Below are 17,935 nucleotides of genomic sequence, written 5' to 3'. Positions count from 1 at the left end.
TGGTCTCGGCCCAGCCACTAACAAACAAACAAACAGTCCTCCCCTCAGGACTCGCTCCTGGAGGACGACTTCCCTGACACCCAGAGGATCCTCGAGGTCAAGTGACGCAGACGCAGCCGGTGCTGAAGCAGAGGCATGAGCAGGAGGGAGGCGGCTTTTATTGCCCAGAGTGGGTGGGACAGCAGGGGCTGGGCCTGGTCCAGACAATAAAGGTACCCTCAGCGGATGTGGGCCATATCGCCAAGGAAGGGCGTCTTCATGCATCCGGTGCAGAGCTGGTCCATCCAGAGCGGTGCCTCGTGCTGCAGGGGCGTGCGGCGGGGGTAGAAGGTGAAGTCGATGCGGTAGTTGAGCAGACAGCTGAGGGAGGCCATGTAGAGGTCGGAGAAGCGCACCAGGCGCCGTGAGAAGTAGGTGGGGTTGTGGAAGGTGCGAAAGATGCTCCCAAACTGCGCATTGAACAGGGCCTTGGTGATGCACCTGGGGAGGGAGAGGTGGGCACTCACGGGGGGCTCCTGAAGGGGCTGGGCTGGGGCTCCTGCCCAGGCCCCACCACTCAACTCACCTCAGCTCCTGCCGCTCCTTCATCCAGGCGGCCAGCACCTGCCGAGACTCGGCGTCCTGGTAGGTCTGGGGGAGACAAGGGGTGCTCTGGGCGTGCGCAGCCAGGCAGCGGCCCCCCACCTCCCCGCAGACGTCCAGCTGCCCCCGCACCTGCATACGCTCCAGCAGCCCTGTGAGCGCCTGCTGCCACGTCAGCGAGTGCATGTACTGTTCCGTGTTGATGATGCGGATCTCTCGCTCCAGCTCGGGGATAATAGCACCTGTGCGCCAGCCGTGACGCAGCATGAGATCCTGGGGGGCAGGGTGCAGGGCAGGCAGGGCTCAACGCTGGCCAGGAGGGCCCCCTCCCCTCCCCACTGCGACCCATCCCCGCCTCCCGCCCTCACCGCCAGGTCACTGTAGAGGTGGTCTCCGAAGTAGAGCACACGGGGGCCTCGCCATTCCGTCAGACGCAGGAAGTCAAACAGGTTTCCCTGGGAAGAGATTGGGTGGCGGGGGGGACCGGGCTAAGCCCAGTGTGCCGAGGGGGCTCCCCCAGGGCTATTCTCCACCAGTCTTCCCAAATCCCTAATCCCCAGAGGCAGCAAGGCCCCTCTAGCCGGATGCTGGGCTGCCCTTTCCCGTGGCCTCGCTGTCCCCTCCAGGCTCCGGAAGGGGGTCTGCCTGGGGCATGAAGGTCTCCTATAGGCTTGGCCTGGTGCCCTGGGCCTCCACTCCCCGTGCCCTCACAACCCACCCAAGCTAGGGATTGAATCCACTCTTTGTGGGAAACAAACTGCAGCAGTGACCCCAGGGCCCTGAAGCAAGCAGGCCACCTCAGCCTGAGCCCAGAGGGACCCAGCAGACCAATGGCAGTCCTCACTGTGAGGCCGCCTGCCCCTCCTGCGCCAAAGCTGGAGAAAAGATGAAAACAGCCAGGCTCGAGCACAGCAGAGGAAGCTGGCAGGGGAGCAGAAACTGGGGCAGGGGTTGGGGGGGGCACAGAGCACGAAGTACGGCAGCCTCCGCAGGGCAGGCGCCCACAGCCCGGAAGTGAGAAGAATATACACCCAGCAAAAAGGAGTTACTAGAAGCAGTCTGCGGGTGTGAGAGGCCTGGGGAGGTGACAGCCATGGGGGAAACAGGTAGCTGTGAAGGACTTTATGGTTGAAATAAGCTCAAGCAGAGAGGGTGAGGAGCAGGGGACCCGGAGCAAGAGGGAAGTATGAGTGGGTGGAGCGCTGAGGACGTGCCAAGTCAGGCAGGAGGGAGCCTGAGGTTCCAGCAACAGGAGACGGGGAGGGGAGAGCAAAGGAAGACGAGAACCACGCACGCAATGAAATTTCAGAACATCGGGCATACAGAAGTCTAAAACCTGCCAGAGAAGAAAAATCAGTGTTCCCCACAAAGATGCGTGACCCTCCTCAGGCTCAGCCAGGATGCCAAGACAACAGGGAGCATCAGCCTCAGAGCCAAGGGGAAAAGCTGGTGCCCAAGGGGGCCTCAGACAGTTGGGGGCCAGCAGGGTGGAAGGCTGAGTAGCCAGCAGGGTGGAAGGCTGAGTAGTCGGCAGGGGTGAAGGGCTGGGACCTTGGCACCAGGCGGCCCGAGGCTGCTCCCTGTGGCTGTCACTGGCCCGACTGTTGGCTTCCTCCCTGCCCCCAGCTTCTGGAACCTCCATCTCCAAGAAGCCCAGCTCAGTCAGGATTTCCACACTCCATCCAGAGCCAAATGCCTTAATCACCTCCTGCTCGCAGCCACCTGACACTTCCCCACCAAGCACAAGGCCCCTTCTCATCTTCCTAGCCAGCCAGGAAAGGGGTCTCCTCAGAGGCCTGTGCGCTGCCCCCACCAGGCTCATCTGGCTGCAGCAGGGTGCTCAGCCCCAAGCGAAACCAGGGCCATTTACTGGGCACTTGGCAAATGCCCGAACAATCTAAGAGCTTTACACCACCACTCAAGTAGAGTATTATACCTCTTTTACAGACGAGGAAAGCACAGCACAGAGAGGCCCAATTGCAGGCCCTGGGAGCCACTTCCTGTGAGGGGACAGAGCCACAACAGAGATGTGGTGGCTGGTCAGGGCCCAAGAGGCCATGCGGCAGCCCCGCCACAGCCTGGGGCCGTGGCTGGGCCCTGGGATCCCTACCAGGTGCAACTCCCACCTAGATGGCTCTCACCTGCCGATAGATCTTGCCCTTTTCCAGGCGGGTGATACGGTCCCAATGCAGTGAGCCCTTCTCATCAAGTTTTCTGAAAGGCCTAGGGTGGGTTGAAAGGCCTAGGGTGGGGTTAAAGGGCCTGATTTCCAGTCTGTGGCAGGACCACAGGCTGGACACCTCCCACTCTGCAAAGGCCCACCTGCTCACCTGCCCATCAGCAAGGGGGTGCCCCCACCCCAGGCACACAGGGCGGCAAGCAGAGGCCAGTCCCCGCTCCCTGGGCCCATCGCCCCTGCCAGGCCCATACTTGCGCCGGTCGGTGAAGAAGCTGGGCTTGTCTGCCTGGACGATGACCACGTCGAAGAGTTGGCGCCAGTCGGCACCCACCATGTGCCGCATCCCCTTGTCCCTGGGCAAGGGTGGGACAGAGTGGGACAGGTGGCAGGTGTCTGAGGGAGGCTCCAGGCCTGCCCACCCCAACTCAGGCCCCTGCCCCGCTCCCTCCTCCCATGGGTTGGGGGGCACGGGGGTGCTCACACGAAGCTGAAAGGACTGTTGGTGATGAGGAACAGCTGTTTCCCGTGCGCCACCAGGCGGCTCAGGACGGCGAATGTCTCATCCCCTCGCAGGATGTACTTCTCTAATGGGGGGAGATGGGAGCTTGTGAGGGCCAGCCCTGCACCCTGCCCAGGCAGGCCGCAGCAGGCAACCATCCCCCCTTACCCATGTCCCGCTCGATCCACTGGTACATAAGGCCCTTCACGTGCACATCTCGAATGGCGTCCTGGGGGCAGTGGAGGGACAGTGAGGCCACAGTGGAGCCCAGGAGGACCTGCCCTGCTGTGGCTGGACTTCACCTTCCCTGCCACACTGGGAGGCAGGCCTAGTGCCCTCACCGTCACATCCTTATAGAGGTGTGCTTGGTCAAACTCCAGGCCATGGCCCAGGAAGTGGTCCACCACGCAGGAGAGCAGTGCCATCTCTGGCAGCGAGAAGATGTCCATGAACTGCTTGATGGAAGGACCCTGAGGAAGGACCACTGACTCAGCAACCCCCAGCTCTGGAGACCCAAGGGCTCCAAATCTGTCTTGGGACACTGGTGGAGGGGCACAGCCTGTGGGTCAGGGCTGGTCCACCAGGGTGTGGGCACTGCCTCCCAGGGAGCCAGCACCCACCGTGAGGTCATGGAGCTGGCTGCCCTGGGCAGTGGCAGACGGAGCGAGTACCTTGCCATAGAAGCCACTCATCTGGTACAGTGGGATGTGCTGGGTGCCCCCATATAGGTCGATCACCTCTTCGTCTGGCACAGGCTGAAGGCCCCTGGGTGGATGCAGAGATCACCAGTCCGAAGTGGTCCTGAGCCCGGGCCACGGTGTAGGGTGGGGGACAGTGGGGTGACGCAGGACAGTGTGGACCTGGCGCAGCAGGTTGGGGTGGGGTCAGGGCAAGGTCAGCACTGACCTGTAGGCTGTCCCCAGTTGCACATAATGGAAGGCGTCAATCTTCATCAGAAGACTCTGAGGGCACCAAGGGAGTAAGATGGGCAATGAAGGAGTTTGCCATTAGCTCTGAGCCAGCCTTTGCTAGCCCCCATGCTGAAGCCCCAGCTGGATGGTACCAAGGGTTATCACGTGCACGCCAAGAGGAAGCTACAGCTCTGAGGCCAAGGGAGTAGAAAGATGAGCACCGCCCCCGCCCGCATAGGAGACGGGCGGCTAAGGAAGTAGGTCTGATATACATCCAGTCAGGAGGAGCCAGGGAGTCAATGGTCTAGCCACTCACCTTCTGAATATCATAGTGGAGGCCACGGATGGCAAAGCTGGGGTTGTAGTCATACTTTCGAATCCCCTCCGGGTACTGTGAGGGGAAATCAGGTCAGGCCTGAGCCAGCGGTACTGACAGACCTGCTGGCTGGGCAGCTGCCTCAGGGGATCAATTCAGCCACCCATCCAGGGGCGCCCCATGATCTGGCCTGGGGTTAGGCCAAGCTGTGCCCCACTGGTCTCCAGGGCCTGGGACCCCTACCTGTCTGGCCTCACCTTGTAGTGCTCAATCAGGATGTCACGGGCAGCACTGAAGATCTCTGGGTGCAGTGTGTCTGCATACTGGGCCAGGGTGTAGTCATAGTCGAAGCCGTAGACCTCGACATCGCGCAGGCTGATCTCGTTGTTGGCATAGATGGCCGCTGGGTTCAGGAGACTGCAGACCTCCGGAGGCAGGAGGTCTAGAGGAAGGAGGTGTAAGTATAATGAGGATGGTCACGAAACACCCTAAAATGGTACTCTTAGCTCAATGCAGCAGAAGGTCAAACTGAGGCTCAGAGAAAAGTCACTCGCCCAGGGTCACATGGGTGGGGTAAGGACCCTATGGGTCCTGGATTATACCACCGCCTGCAGCCTACCAGTTGCTCTGAGCCATGCCTCCTCCAGACTCTCATTAAGCCTCATGGGACACTTGGCTATGCTCTGACACTTTCCACCTTGCCTGAAGCTGGGGTTGGGACTTAGGAACATTATCAAGGTGAGGGGTACTGGGTAGCTCCACTGCTGCTCAGGGCCCCAGCTCTGTGCACCTGCCACAGGTCTCACAGTGAGGCCCCTCTAATCGGATTTCAGCTGCTCACCGGTCCACGTAATGACATTCACTGCCCCTGGAACCGAGCAGGACCCTGCGTGGCTCCTGCGTACAGAAGCCTTTCTGTCCCCCGTTTCTTGTTTTTAGGGAACAGACTCCAGCCTCCATGACCTTCCCTGGGTTCCAAAGGGCAGATTTGAACAGCTGCTAGTAGGGAAGGGAAAGGATGAGGAGACAAGGGAGGAGCAGCCAAGAAACAACCTGAGGCAAGGTTTGAGGAACCAGAGAAGCTCATCAAGATTAGGAGACCAGGGCTTCCCTGGTGGCACAGTGGTTAAGAATCCACCTGCCAATGCAGGGGACACGGGTTTGAGCCCTGGTCTGGGAAGATCCCACATGCCACGGAGCAACTAAGCCCATGAGCCACAACTACTGAGCCTGCGTGCTGCAACTACTGAAGCCCACGTGCCTAGAGCCTGTGCTCTGCAACAAGAGAAGACACCTCAATGAGAAGCCTGCACACCGCAATGAAGAGTAGCCCCTGCTCTCCGCAACTAAAGAAAGCCCGCGCGCAGCAATGAAGACCCAGTGCAGCCAAAAATAAATAAAAATAAATTAAAAAAAAGAAAAAAAAAAAGATTAGGAGACCACCTGAGACAAGACTAAAGGAGTGCAGACCCTGCACACACCCTAATCTTATCAGCTACCCCACCCTTGAAAGATTGCTATAAAAAACTCCTCACCAATTCCTCCCCAGTTGGGAGAGAGTTTTTTGGTGCAGGAGCCTGCTGTGTCCCCCTTTGCCTGCCAAAGCAATAAAGCTATTCTCTTCTACTTCACCCAAAACCCTGTCTCCGAGATTCGATTCGGCACTGGTGCAGGGAGGCTGAGTTTTTGGCATCAAATTTGGCGCCCAACATGGGGCTGACTCGCGGACAGTCCTGGGGTGGGGGGGAAGGTTCCCTGGCTTGATTGGACGCTCCAAGATTTTCTCCATACCAGCCTCATTCAAGAGTGGAGGGCTGGAGAATTCCTTTAGAGGCCAGATCACCTGGGACCCTTGCCTGGGAAGGCTGAGCCCCAGTCATACCCCATCGGCCATCCTGGCAGCTGGAACTCCGAGGTGGGACTAGACAGTGGAAGAGTGGTCCCACTAGGGACCACCCTAGCGGCTGCGGAGGCCATCTTTGCCTTGAGGACATTCCTCTCTTCCTCCTGCCTGGACCACCCTGGACTTCCTACTCCAAGGAATTATTTTGAGGAAGCAGAAAAGTAGCATTTGAGATGTCAGGACACCTCGGCTAGCGTTTGGGGAAGTCCCCCAGCGTGTACTCCGAGGCCACTTTGACCCTGTCCATTTGGGGGAACCCTGGTTCCCATTTGGGGGATTCTCCATTCCAGGAAATCCCATTTGAGAGGTGTGCCGCTTGGGCAGAGGTCACGGGCTAAGTGGGACTTGGAAGCCCATTTGGTTTTGGTTTCTGTTTGGGTTTTTGGTTTCTTTGGTTTGAGGCTTCTGTTGCTGGCTAGGATTTTGGTTTGTTCTTGGTCTGAGCGTGAGTGTTCTTTCAGTCAAACATGGGAAGTGCTGCTTCTTTGATTCCATCTGATAGTCCCCTGGGGAAAATTCTGGCAGACTGGTCAACCTATAGCTATCAACCTATGACTAAAAAGAATGAGATTCTATTGTAATTCTGTTTGGCCAATGTACATTCTTAAAAGTAAGGAGAGGTGGCCTTTGTATGGTAGCCTAAATTATTATTCTATTCTTCAGCTAGAATCGTTTTGTCACAGGAATGGAAAGGCTGGGAATTCTCTCCACTCCATATGGGCTAGCCGCTCCGGGCTTTCCAAGAGCCAACTCTGGGTTTGTTCTTTTTCAAGAACTGAGCCAATCTGTTTGGAAACCTTTGTCTGGGAGTGGAAGTATAATTTTTAAACTACACCTCCTCTGATTTTCTGTGTGGCCATAGCTTATCTGTCGTTTGTGCTTTTGTGTGTATTGTTTTGGGGTGATCCACTCTGGCTTGCGCAGGGTGGCAAAATTCTGCCTGCTCATTGCGAGCCACTTTGAATTCTCTGTCTGGGAGTGGAAATGGAATCTTTGGGCTACACCTTGTCTGATCTTTTGTTTGTGGGACCATGTTTGTTGTTTGTATGTGTGTGTGTCAGTACTTGCACTGACCGGTTGAGACATCTGTCGTGAATAACAGGGCTCACGTGTGACAACAACATCAGTGTATCCTTCCCTACTGTGTGGGGCTTTGCCTGTGGAGGAATGTTGGTTGGGATTTTCCCTTTTGGACTAGCCTTGTTATAGGTGACCAGAGTTCTGTTCCATCTCTGTACACCCCCTAGGGTATTTTTACAAAACTGGGAGCTCTTCAGCTATGCTCCCATGAAAAGGAATTGGTATTTCTTTCCCCCTGTGCCTAGGTCCTCAGGAACACATGTTATCTAGACCATCTCTAGTTCCTGAGACTGAAGAAAAAGGGCAGGGGAAAGAAGGCCTTATTAAACTCAAGTGGAAAAACTGTGAGATCTCTGGTTCTGTCTTTATGTAGAAGTTAACTTGTAAATGAGCTCTGTTTAACTGTTAAAAGTAAGAGCTTACAAGTTAAATCTAAATGTCTAAAAAATTGGCCAATATAAATTTTGGACCACACGATCTGGGAAATATTCAGTACTGAATTGATATCTGTTATTGAAGGTAGCTCAAGCTTGTTGGTTTAATTAATATAGACATGTCTTTAGAATCATCAGTGTTAAGTAAAGCAAACGAGGTTAAGAGTTTTTGGGTAAACTCTTTACGAATAAGTATTTTAGGAATGTCTACTTAAGAATAATCTCTCCAGATGCTTGGTAACTTAAAATTGTAGAGTTGTGCTAAATTAAGTTAAATGATGGAAGTTTATTGAATAGGTAGGCCATTTCCAAGTAAAATAAGATACTGAAACATTAATTACTGAATACTGGCTTCCCTTTGCAGAGAGACTAAAGGTATTTAGGAACTAAAGGTATTTGGTGCCACCCTGTGATTCTGTATAAGAAAGCCATGTCTGGGACTTCCCTGGTGGTCCAGTGGTTAAGAGTCTACCTTCCAATGCAGGACATGCGGGTTTGATCCCTGGTCGGGGAACTAAGATCCCACATGCTGTGGGGCAACCAACTAAGCCCGCATGCTCTGGAGCCCGCGTGCCACAACTAGAGAGAAGCCCCGCGTACCGCAATGAAGAGCACGCATGCCACAACTAAGACCCGACGCAGCCATAAATAAATAAATGAATAAATGAATGAATGAATACTTAAAAAAAAGAAAGCACATGTCTTTGGAAATTATTGGTATTTATGTTTATCAGTCTACAGAGTGCTGAAGACAATTCACGGTTGCTTAAGGGAAGTAGGTTGTGTGTTTTGAACAAAAGATGGTATGAGGAATGGCACTGCATTTTCCTAAGGAAAAGAAAAAAAGTGATTTTTGCCCTAGAGCTGGTTGATTTTGAATGGAAAAGAAAGGGGCAAAATATGTTTACAGAAAGTTGTAGAAGGTCTGCGGAAAAGGAAAAGGAAATTTATTTGGGTAAATGAATTTTGTTGGGAGTGGGCTGGGACAAGACTGGATTTGGTTTCTTCCTCTAAAGTTTTCTTGAAATACTGCTTTTGATAACAGCTTGTGAGTTCCTTTGCCTTTAAGTGATCTGTATTCATCTTTGTTTAACTGCATCCTTTAAGTCCTTCTGTCATTTATAGACAGTTATTGTACTCTGATGCTTTTGCAGAAGTGCTTCATCTTCAAGATTTATGTGAAGGACCTTTTGATAAATACAGGTCTCTCATAAATTTCATATCATACCACTGAGCTGGGTCTACTGCTTAAGGCACATGTACAATGTTTGTGTGACAATTGGGTATAAATGATAAAATATATGTCCTATAAAGTGTTTCCTCATTAACATACCTCTGAGCTTGTTCACGATACCTGATCAGTTTTCCCCCAGTGTGGATTAACTAGGCAAATATAAAGGAGGCCTAACATGGTGGGATATGATCTCCAACCAGGTCAAACAGCTGAATCACCCCGGCATTGAGGGACAGCTATTTTGATTATCAATGCTTTCTATTGAAAGATTTGCAATCAGAGGGAAAATGATGAAAAAAATCTGCATGTATTGAGGTGTGGGGAAGTCACTGGCTTATACATGGTTTAACTTTAAAAAAGGCCTGTTTTGTAGCCTTTCAGACACGCATTGTACATCTGCTTTGACACTGAGGAGGGGAGTGCATTTGAAAGTCAAAATGGAGTAACTACGGTAAAACTAGTTGACCACTGTGTATGTGATTTCGGACATATTCCTGTATTGTTGCGAACTTGAATTTTCTGAGCTACATCAGACTTGGGATGCCACAAGGATTTAAAAACTCCCCCACCCTCTTCAACAAGATTTTGGCTAAAGATTTTGGCTAAAGAAAAAGTATCAGAAGTGACAAAAGCTCTTCTTAAGGACATTATTCCTAGGTACGGCCTTCCCTCTACTATTCAGAGTGAGCCATGGATCTGCTTTCATAGCAGAAATAACACAAACAGTAAATAAAGCTTTAGGTATAAAATGGAAACTTCACTCAGCATGGAGACGCCAATCTATAAGAAAGGCTAAGAAGATGAATCACACCCTGAAGAACTTTTGCTAAGCTATGCCAGGAAACTCATCTAAAATAGAACAAGGGCTTGCCGATTGCTCTCCTCCATATATGGGTGGCCCCTAGAAGCAGGCGAGGATTGAGCCCTTACGAAATTATATACAGGAGACCATTCTTGGCTCCTAAGAGTAAAGAAAGAAAAACAGTTCACGGTGCTGGGAAAGTTGGACAGCTGCATGTAAATCAATGAAGTTAGAACACACCCTCATACCATGCACAAAAATAAACTAAAAATGGCTTAAAGACTGAAACGTAAGACATGACACCATAAAACTCCTAGAAGAGAGCATAGGCAAAACATTCTCTGACATAAATCGTACCAATGTTTTCTTAGGTCTCCCAAAACAAAAATAAACAAATGGGACCTAATGAAACTTACAAGCTTTTGCACAGCAAAGGAAACCACTCAAAAAATGAAAAGACAACCTACGGAATGGGAGAAAATATTTGCAAATGATGCGACAGACAAGAGTTAATCTCCAAAATATACAAACAGCTCATACATCTCAACAACAAAAAAACAAACAACCCAGGGAATTCCCTGGAGGTCCAGTGGTTAGGACTCTGCGCTTTCACTGCTGAGGGTGCGGGTTTCATCCCTGGTTGAGGACATAAGATCCTGCAAACTGCCCAGTGCGGCCAAAAAACAAACAACAACAACAAAGAAAAAACGACAAAAAACCACCAATCAAAAAACAGGCAGAAGACCATAATAGACATTTCTCCAAAGAAAACATTTAGATGGCCAGTAGGCACATGAAAAGATGCTCAACATCACTAATTATTAGAGAAATGCAAATCAAAACTACAGTGAGGTACCACTTCACACCAGTCAGAATCCCCATCATTAAAAAGTCTACAAATAACAAATGCTGGAGAGGGTGCGGAGAAAAGGGAATTCCACTCTTGGTGGGAATGCAAGTTGGTGCAGCCACTATGGAAAACAGTGTGGAGGTTCCTCAGAAAACTAAAAATAGAACTACCATATGATCCAGGAATCCCGATCCTGGGCATATACCCAGACAAAACTATAATTCAAAAAGATACATGCACCCCTATGTTCACAGCAGGACTATTCACAATAGCCAAGGCATGGAAACAACCTAAACGTTCAACAGATGAATGGATAAAGAAGATGTGGTACACGTATACAATGGAATACTATTCAGCCATAAAAAAGAATGAAATAATGCCATTTGCAGCAAACATGGATGCAACTAGAGATTCTCATACTAAGTGAACTAAGTCAGAAGGACAAATACCATATATATCACTTATATGTGGAATCTAAAATAGGGCACAAATGAACCTATCTACAAAACAGAAACAGATTCGCAGACATAGAGAACAGATTTTTGGTTGCCGGGGGGAGGTGGGGAGGTGGGGAGGCAGAGGGATGGACTGGGAGTTTGGGGTTACTGGATGCAACTGTTACATTTAGAATGGATGAACAGGGACTTCCCTGGCAGTCCAGTGGTTAAGACTTTGCCTTTCAATGCAGAGGGTGTGGGTTTGATCCCTGGTCAGGGAGCTAAGATCCCACATGCCTCATGGCCAAAAATCAAAACATAAAACAGAAGCAATACTGTAACAAATCCCATAAAGACTCAAAAAAAGAAATGGTCCACATCAAAAAAAAAAAAATATCTTAAAAAAAAAAAAAAGAATGGATAAACAACAAGGTCCTACTGTATAGCACAAGGAACTATATCCAATCTCCTGGGATAAACCATAATGGAAAAGACTATAAAAAAAATAATGTAGGGCTCCCCTGGTGGCGCTGTGGTTAAGAATCCGCCTGCCAATGCAGCGGACACGGGTTCGAGCCCTGGTCCAGAAAGATCCCACACGCCACGGAGCAACTAAGCCCGTGCGCCACAACTACTGAGCCTGCGCTCTAGAGCCCATGAGCCACAACTACTGAGCCCGCATGCCACAACTACTGAAGCCCACATGCCTAGAGCCCGTGCTTTGCAACAAGAGAAGCCACCACAATGAGAAGCCTGCATGCCACGACAAAGAGTAGCCCCCGCTCACTGCAACTAGAGAAAGACCGCGCACATCAGTGAAGACCCAATGCAGCTTAAAAAAATATATATATATATGTGTATAACTGAGTCACTTTGCTGTATAACAGAAATTAGCACATTGTAAATCAACTATACTTCAAATAAATAAATAAAGCAGTATGTACAACAGATTGGTCAATTGTTAACCGCTATGCATGAATTTGTGTCTCACAGGTCTCCCCCTCGCCTGGCTGGAAGCTCCCTTTCATCCCTTCAAAGCAGGAGACAGGGTGCTGCTGAAAGTGTGGAAAGAACAAGAACCTGAGCAGCAGCTTGAAGAGAAATGGAAGGGACTCTATGATGTTCTTCTTACCACTCATACCTCTCTAAAATTGGATGGAGTAAAACCGTGGGTACATCACACTAGAGTAAAATGATCACCAGAGACTGACCAGCCGCGCCTGCCTACAGCCAGCAAACAAGACTCCTAAGAAGTGGACATCTCACCCTTTGGGAAACCTTAAGTATTTGTTCCAACAAGTGGAATGAAGTTTTGTTTTCTTATTCTTTCTCATACCTTTTACTTTTCCCCACAAAACTATAGATTCATATGCTGATTCTCTTGATAATTCTAACTGCTGGATATGTGGTGAGCTTCCTATTTCCGGGTCTTCAGGATTGACCTGGTGAGTTTTCCCCCTTACAGGGAATTGTTTGGAAACAACTGGCTACAACAGCCCAGTTCCAGACTGGGTTTCCGATTTATTCTCCTGAATTTCTAAGGAAATGAGATCTACACCGTCTACTAAAGTTCCAGTTGTCACTCGTTTTACCTTTAACTTGGGCCTGTTGCACCAAAATGGCGGACTAAGGGATTGAGATCTTAATCATACAGGACTCCTCGGATCCAGGACTAGGAATTCAAGTATTTCTAATATTTCTTTCTTTCTTTTTCTTTAATAAATTTATTTATTGATTTATTTATTTTTGGCTGTGTTGGGTCTTCGTTGCTGTGTGCAGGCGTTCTCTCTCTCCTTGCAGCGAGCGGGGGCTACTCTTCATTGCAATGCACAGGCTTCTTATTGTGGTGGCTTCTCTTGTTGCGGAGCACGGGCTCTAGGTGTATGGGCTTCAGTAGTTGTGGCATGCAGGCTCAGTAGTTGTGGCTTGCAGGCTCTAGAGCTCAGGCTCAGTAGTTGTGGTGCATGGGCTTAGCTGCTCCGTGGCATGTGGGATCTTCCCGGGCCAGGGCTTGAACCTTTGTCCCCTGCATTGGCAGGCGGATTCTTAACCACTGCACCACCAGGGAAGCCTTCTAATGTTTCTAATTTGGTATCTATGCCCCATTTCAGCAGGAAGTAGCCTGAGTGGCCATCACCCTGTACCCTGAAAGATTTGGGGAAAGATAAAATTGAAGCGGGGATTAAAACCGAGTCCCTCTGCCAAGTTTATGATTAACATTTCTATCCAAAACGCTTATTCCTTATCTTGTCCAACATCTGTTCTCCTCAAGACTGAGGAGTATCAAAGAAAAGGGGGGAGTGAAACCAAGCAGGACCCTGTGGGGCTCCTGGGCACAGAAGCCTTTCTGTCCCTCATTTCTTGTTTGTAGGGAACAGACTCCAGCCTCCATGACCTTCCCTGGGTTCCAAAGGGCAGATTTGAACATTTGTTAGTCAGGAAGGGAAAGGATGCAGAGACAAGGGAGGAGCAGCCAACAAACCACCTGAGGCAAGATTTGAGGAACCAGAGAAGCTCATCAAGATTAGGAGATGAGATTAAAGGAGTGCAGACCTTGCTCACATCCTAATCTTATCAGCAACCCCACCCTTGAACCATTGCTAGAAAAACTCACCAACTCCTCCTGGGTTGGGAGATAGTATTTTGAGGCAGGAGCCTGCTGTGTCCCCCTTTGCCTGGCAAAGCAGTAAAGCCATTCTCTTCTACTTCACCTAAAACTCTTGTCTCCGAGACTTGATTCAGCACTGGTGCACAGAGGCCGAGTTTTCAGCATCACCTCTAGGCAGGGAACATTGCTAATTATGACAGGTGGGACATGTGGTGGGTTCTGGGTCATTACCCAGGCTGCTCTCCTCTGAGGATACAGTCATAGCCACCCCAATCGCCTGGCTGCTCCCTAGGGGCTGAGGGTTCCCAGGCTTATCTACCTTGGTTTCCCCATCTGTGCAGTGGGGGAGGTGGATGGGGAAAGGGCACGGGCTTTGAGGTCAGAGAGAGCAGACCGAGCCCTCCCTCGCATGGCTGTGACCTCAGGAAAATTACCACACCTTACCTTTTGGGGCTCAGTTTCCTTGTCTCTAAAGGGGGAATAAAAATTGTATCAACCTACAAAATTAAAAAGAGGGTCATACAGAACGTGCTCTGGGCAGCATTCCCACCTGGACCCGTGGCAAATGTAGGATTAAGTGGGCAATGCACCTCTGGAGCCCGCATTTCCCTGTCCCCAGTTTCCCTCAAGGAAATGGGTTGCAGGGAATCAGAGGGGAGCAGGCAGGACTAGGTGCACACACAGCACACTGCCTTGCAGGGGCTCCAGGTGGCCCCGTTCCTGAGACCTCTAGCCTGTGGCTGAGGCCCGAACAGCCCAGGCCTCCAGGGAATTAATTTTTGTCTCAGACACAACAAGTTGTGATCTTGAAGCAGAAGCCCGTGGCCATGGAGCAGACATTTGCCTCAAAGGTCCCTCTGGAACACAGGCTCCACACCCATCCCCTTTCCTTTGGAGACAAGTACAGAGTGTGGGTGGGGGAACAGGTGTGGCTGGTTCCTCTGGTGGCCCTTAGGCCTGGAAGAGCAGCTGCTTCAGATTCATGGGTGCAGATGGAACACTCCTCACCTGGGTGCACATGAGACACAGCTGACATCAGCTCTCTATGAAGCTGCTTCTGAGATGTCCCTTCCCACGGTCCTGAGTTCCTGGGTGCCATCTGTGACTCTCAGCACAAAGCCAAGTAGTTCCCCAGCAGGGCAGGGGTCTGCTTGGCTGTGCAGCCCCTTGCTGGCACTGAGTTCTGGCCAAATCCAGGCTTTCGCCTCTGCCCTTGACGATATTCCCAGGGATGGACAACCCTCCCAGGAACAAAGCAGGATGGGGAAGCAGCCCACAGGCCTGGCCTCCTGACCCAGCTTCTAGACTGAGAAAACCATAGCTCTGGGGGCCAGAAGGCCCCAGTTTCTTCCATAGGTCTGTGGTGGTGCATGGGGCCAGGTGAGGAGATATGCCCTCCACCTGCACCAGCCTCCCAAATTCACTGGTCTCACTGTACAGCCCCCACCTTCCAGGCCAACTCCTCCCAATGGCAGCCATGAGACTCACTTGTGGGGGCCATCCTCCCAGCTGCTGCTGGTGCCTTAGAGCCCACTCTAATCCCATGAGGTGATCACACTTATTCCTCCATCATCCAGAGGAAGAAACTGGAGTGCAGGGAGGTAAAGTCACTTGCTCCAAACCATCTAGCAATAGGCCATGGAGTTGAGATTTGACTTCAGGTCACCCTACCTGCCTCAATCACTTTGACCCTCCGCCTAGCCTTCCAGTGTCACCACACTGAGGCTGGGGGGATGGGGCTGGCCTGGGGCCTGGCTCCCTGGCAAAGTTTTGTCCACAGGCATCAGCATGTCTCAATGTCCAGAATCTCCCCCAAGAAAACCCAGCCAGAGGGGATAGTTAGGACCCAGGGGTGCAAGGCTGGTCCATCCTGGCACTCACTATGGCATCTTGGAAAAGACCTTGCCCTTATCACATCAAGAGGAGCTTGGGGGGGGGGGGTCTCTGTGAAGATCTGAAGATCCAAGTGGGCCCTGAGTGAGAAAGCCCACTAGACTTCCCTATGTCTCTCCCCCACACCTACAATGTAGGCTTCTCAGGCTGTTCTACAGAGGGTCTTCTCGAGGCCCAGAGCAAAGACATCTCCTTAAACGGCACCCCACGTATGCCCTGTCCACTGGGTGGCAGGGATGGTCCTGATAGAGGCCCAAGGGCTTCAAAACCACCATTCCTCAGGGCTTATTCTGCCTTCAGCTCCTCAAAATGTGAGTCCTGTCCACCCACACTACTCCCAGGTCTCTACACAGCTGGAGTGGAAGCCCTCGTTCAGGCAGTTGGAATCTTCCAGACAGGACCACTTTGTCTTATCAGACGACAAAAGCTATGTCACTACCGGAAGGGCTCCTCCTGAAGTTGCCCTGTCCCTTCCTGGCCTCTTTCCGAGTCAGCACCACAACCCTGTGACAGAGGCCCCAGTACTGTGTTTGCCGATGTAAGACACTGAGGGTCCGAGAGGAAGAGGCTTGCTGAGCGCCACCCAGCTGGTCAGTGATAGGGCCAAGACCCAACCACGTCTGTCTGCTAGAGGCAGGGCCCCAGAGACCAGAACAAATATCCAGCCCTCTGGCCTCACCAGGGTGCCCTGGGGCCTCATCTGCCCGTTTTGCAGAGGGAGAGAGGATAGAGTAAGTGCCCTGGCCAAGGAAGCAGCAACCCTTCTGGATTCCAGGGGACTTGGGCGACTTGGTGTCGTTTCTCCAAACAACGCCTTCCTCTGCTGGACTGAGAGCGCGAGACTCCAGGGCGGAATCTAGAGGCGTCCGAAAAGTCTAGTCGGCATCTTTTGAGTCGGGAGTCTCTAGGAGCCCGCTCCGGCCAGCGCCGCCGGCTGGCTGGCTTTGTCCCCAGTACTCCCGCCCCAACTAAGGGCCCCGAAGAGAACAAGGGGTTGGGGGCGTTTCCGCTTCGGCCTCCCAACAGGCGGGACCCTGAGGAAAGACGGCGGGGCCCGCCTTCCGGCGGCCGCTACAGGAACCCCGAGCTCCTGAACACTGAGCAGAGGAACAAACCGCGCACCCGCCCGCCTCCGGGCGTCCCCAGAAGCCCCCAGGACCCTCCGCCGGAGTCCCTCCCGAAGGGCTGCCCGGCCTTAGGGCTCTGGGGCCCCGGCGAGCCCCACCACGGCGCTTCCCCCGAGGAGCGGCGCCCGGGACGACTCGGGAGCGGTGCCCTGGAACTCGGTCCGTCGGTCCGTCGCCCAGGCTCGCGTGTGCCGCCGAGAGGGCTACACCCCCGGCGCTCCTCCCGCTCGGGCTCACCTACCGTGCACCAGTCTCCGCATGTCCTGGTATCGAGCCCACAGGTGTGCGCTGGGCTCGGCGCCGCCGGCGGGCGCCGAGGCAGGCGCAGAGCGCGGGGCGCCGGGGCAGTGGGCGCCGGGACCCGGGGGGCCGCAACCAGGGCAGGAGGGCGAGGACGAGGCGGCTCGCGGCCCGCCGTGGTCTCGGCGCGGTAGGTAGCGCCGAGCGGCTGCCCGCAGCCCCACACCCGCCATGCCCGCTGCGCGCCGCCCGCCCTGCCCTCAGCCCTCCGGCCCGTCCGCCGCCCTCCTACTGCGCGCCCGCCACCGTGGCCGCGTGCTCCTCACGGCGGCCGGCCAATGGGCGCGGCGCGCGGAGCCCGACCGCCAATGGGAGCGTCCCTATGCCCGGGGGGGGCGGGAGGTCCCGGACGGGGCGGGGCAGGCTCCCCGACCCCCTCCCCCAGTCTCCCGAGCGACCCAGGAGGACTCTGCGCCCCCCTTCGGAATCTACGGCGGCGATGGCGGCTCCTTCTTTCCTCCCCTAGGGAGGCTGGAGGGCCTAAGAAAGGCCGTCCCCGCGAGGCTCCGGACGGCCAGGGCTCGGAGGGGAGAGGGCCAGAGCGCGGCGGGTCCACCCCGGCCCCCCGGCCCTCTGTCTCCCCCTCTGCTCCCGGGTCCTCCCGCCCCTTCCCCCACCTCCTGTTCTCCTGACCTCAGATCCTCTGCCCCTTCCCCCAGTCCTGCAGCGGGGGTCCTGTTCCCCGCCCCTCTCCCCTGACGGCTCTGCTCGCGGACCAGAGACCGGTCCGTTTCACTCACGTCTCTGGCGGATAAAGAGTCCTTCCCGCGCGCTCCCCGC

At 53.1% G+C, this 17,935-nt stretch overlaps 2 protein-coding genes across 10 annotated transcripts in view; one reads left to right on the top strand and one right to left on the bottom strand.

Moving 5' to 3' along the window:
* Positions 1 to 244, top strand: part of LOC137774236 (nischarin) — a 71,696-nt gene extending 71,452 nt beyond the window's left edge. For all 8 annotated transcript variants that reach the window (XM_068559457.1, XM_068559458.1, XM_068559462.1 and 5 more), the window contains one exon: positions 37 to 244. In XM_068559457.1, coding sequence (XP_068415558.1) covers positions 37 to 105 — 69 coding nt within the window. In that variant the 3' untranslated portion in view covers positions 106 to 244. The remainder of the gene's footprint in view (positions 1 to 36) is intronic.
* NT5DC2 (5'-nucleotidase domain containing 2) lies at positions 141 to 17,390 on the bottom strand. 2 transcript variants are annotated; one of them, XM_068559467.1, is made up of 14 exons: positions 17,097 to 17,390; positions 4,745 to 4,929; positions 4,488 to 4,562; positions 4,167 to 4,222; positions 3,932 to 4,025; positions 3,602 to 3,730; positions 3,429 to 3,489; positions 3,243 to 3,345; positions 3,013 to 3,114; positions 2,724 to 2,805; positions 951 to 1,037; positions 715 to 855; positions 566 to 630; positions 141 to 480 (listed from the first exon to the last, which is right to left on the bottom strand). In XM_068559467.1, exons 1-14 carry the CDS (start codon positions 17,326 to 17,328, stop codon positions 219 to 221), a joined length of 1,674 nt encoding a protein of 557 aa, XP_068415568.1. In that variant the 5' UTR covers positions 17,329 to 17,390; the 3' UTR covers positions 141 to 218. The 2 variants fall into 2 exon arrangements, with proteins under 2 accessions (XP_068415568.1, XP_068415569.1); XM_068559468.1 differs by lacking the exon at positions 17,097 to 17,390 and adding an exon at positions 13,842 to 13,949.
* Between the last annotated feature and the right edge of the window lie 545 nt (positions 17,391 to 17,935).

The sequence above is a fragment of the Eschrichtius robustus genome, chromosome 12 (genome assembly GCF_028021215.1).
Source record: "Eschrichtius robustus isolate mEscRob2 chromosome 12, mEscRob2.pri, whole genome shotgun sequence".
Taxonomy (NCBI): Eukaryota; Metazoa; Chordata; class Mammalia; order Artiodactyla; family Eschrichtiidae; genus Eschrichtius; species Eschrichtius robustus.
The sequence above is the reverse complement of the archived record's forward strand: the minus strand, read 5'-3'. Positions and strand labels throughout refer to the sequence as shown.

What these genes read in the sequence shown, in the direction of transcription:
- NT5DC2 (XM_068559467.1), bottom strand. Translation starts at nt 17,328, where the DNA reads ATGGCGGGTGTGGGGCTGCGGGCAGCCGCTCGGCGCTACCTACCGCGC. An exon ending in ACCTCTATAAGGATGTGACG is followed by an intron (nt 3,490 to 3,601) that starts GTGAGGGCACTA and finishes CACTGCCCCCAG; the next exon opens with GACGCCATTCGAGATGTGCA. An exon ending in GGCTGCTGGAGCGTATGCAG is followed by an intron (nt 631 to 714) that starts GTGCGGGGGCAG and finishes TGTCTCCCCCAG; the next exon opens with ACCTACCAGGACGCCGAGTC.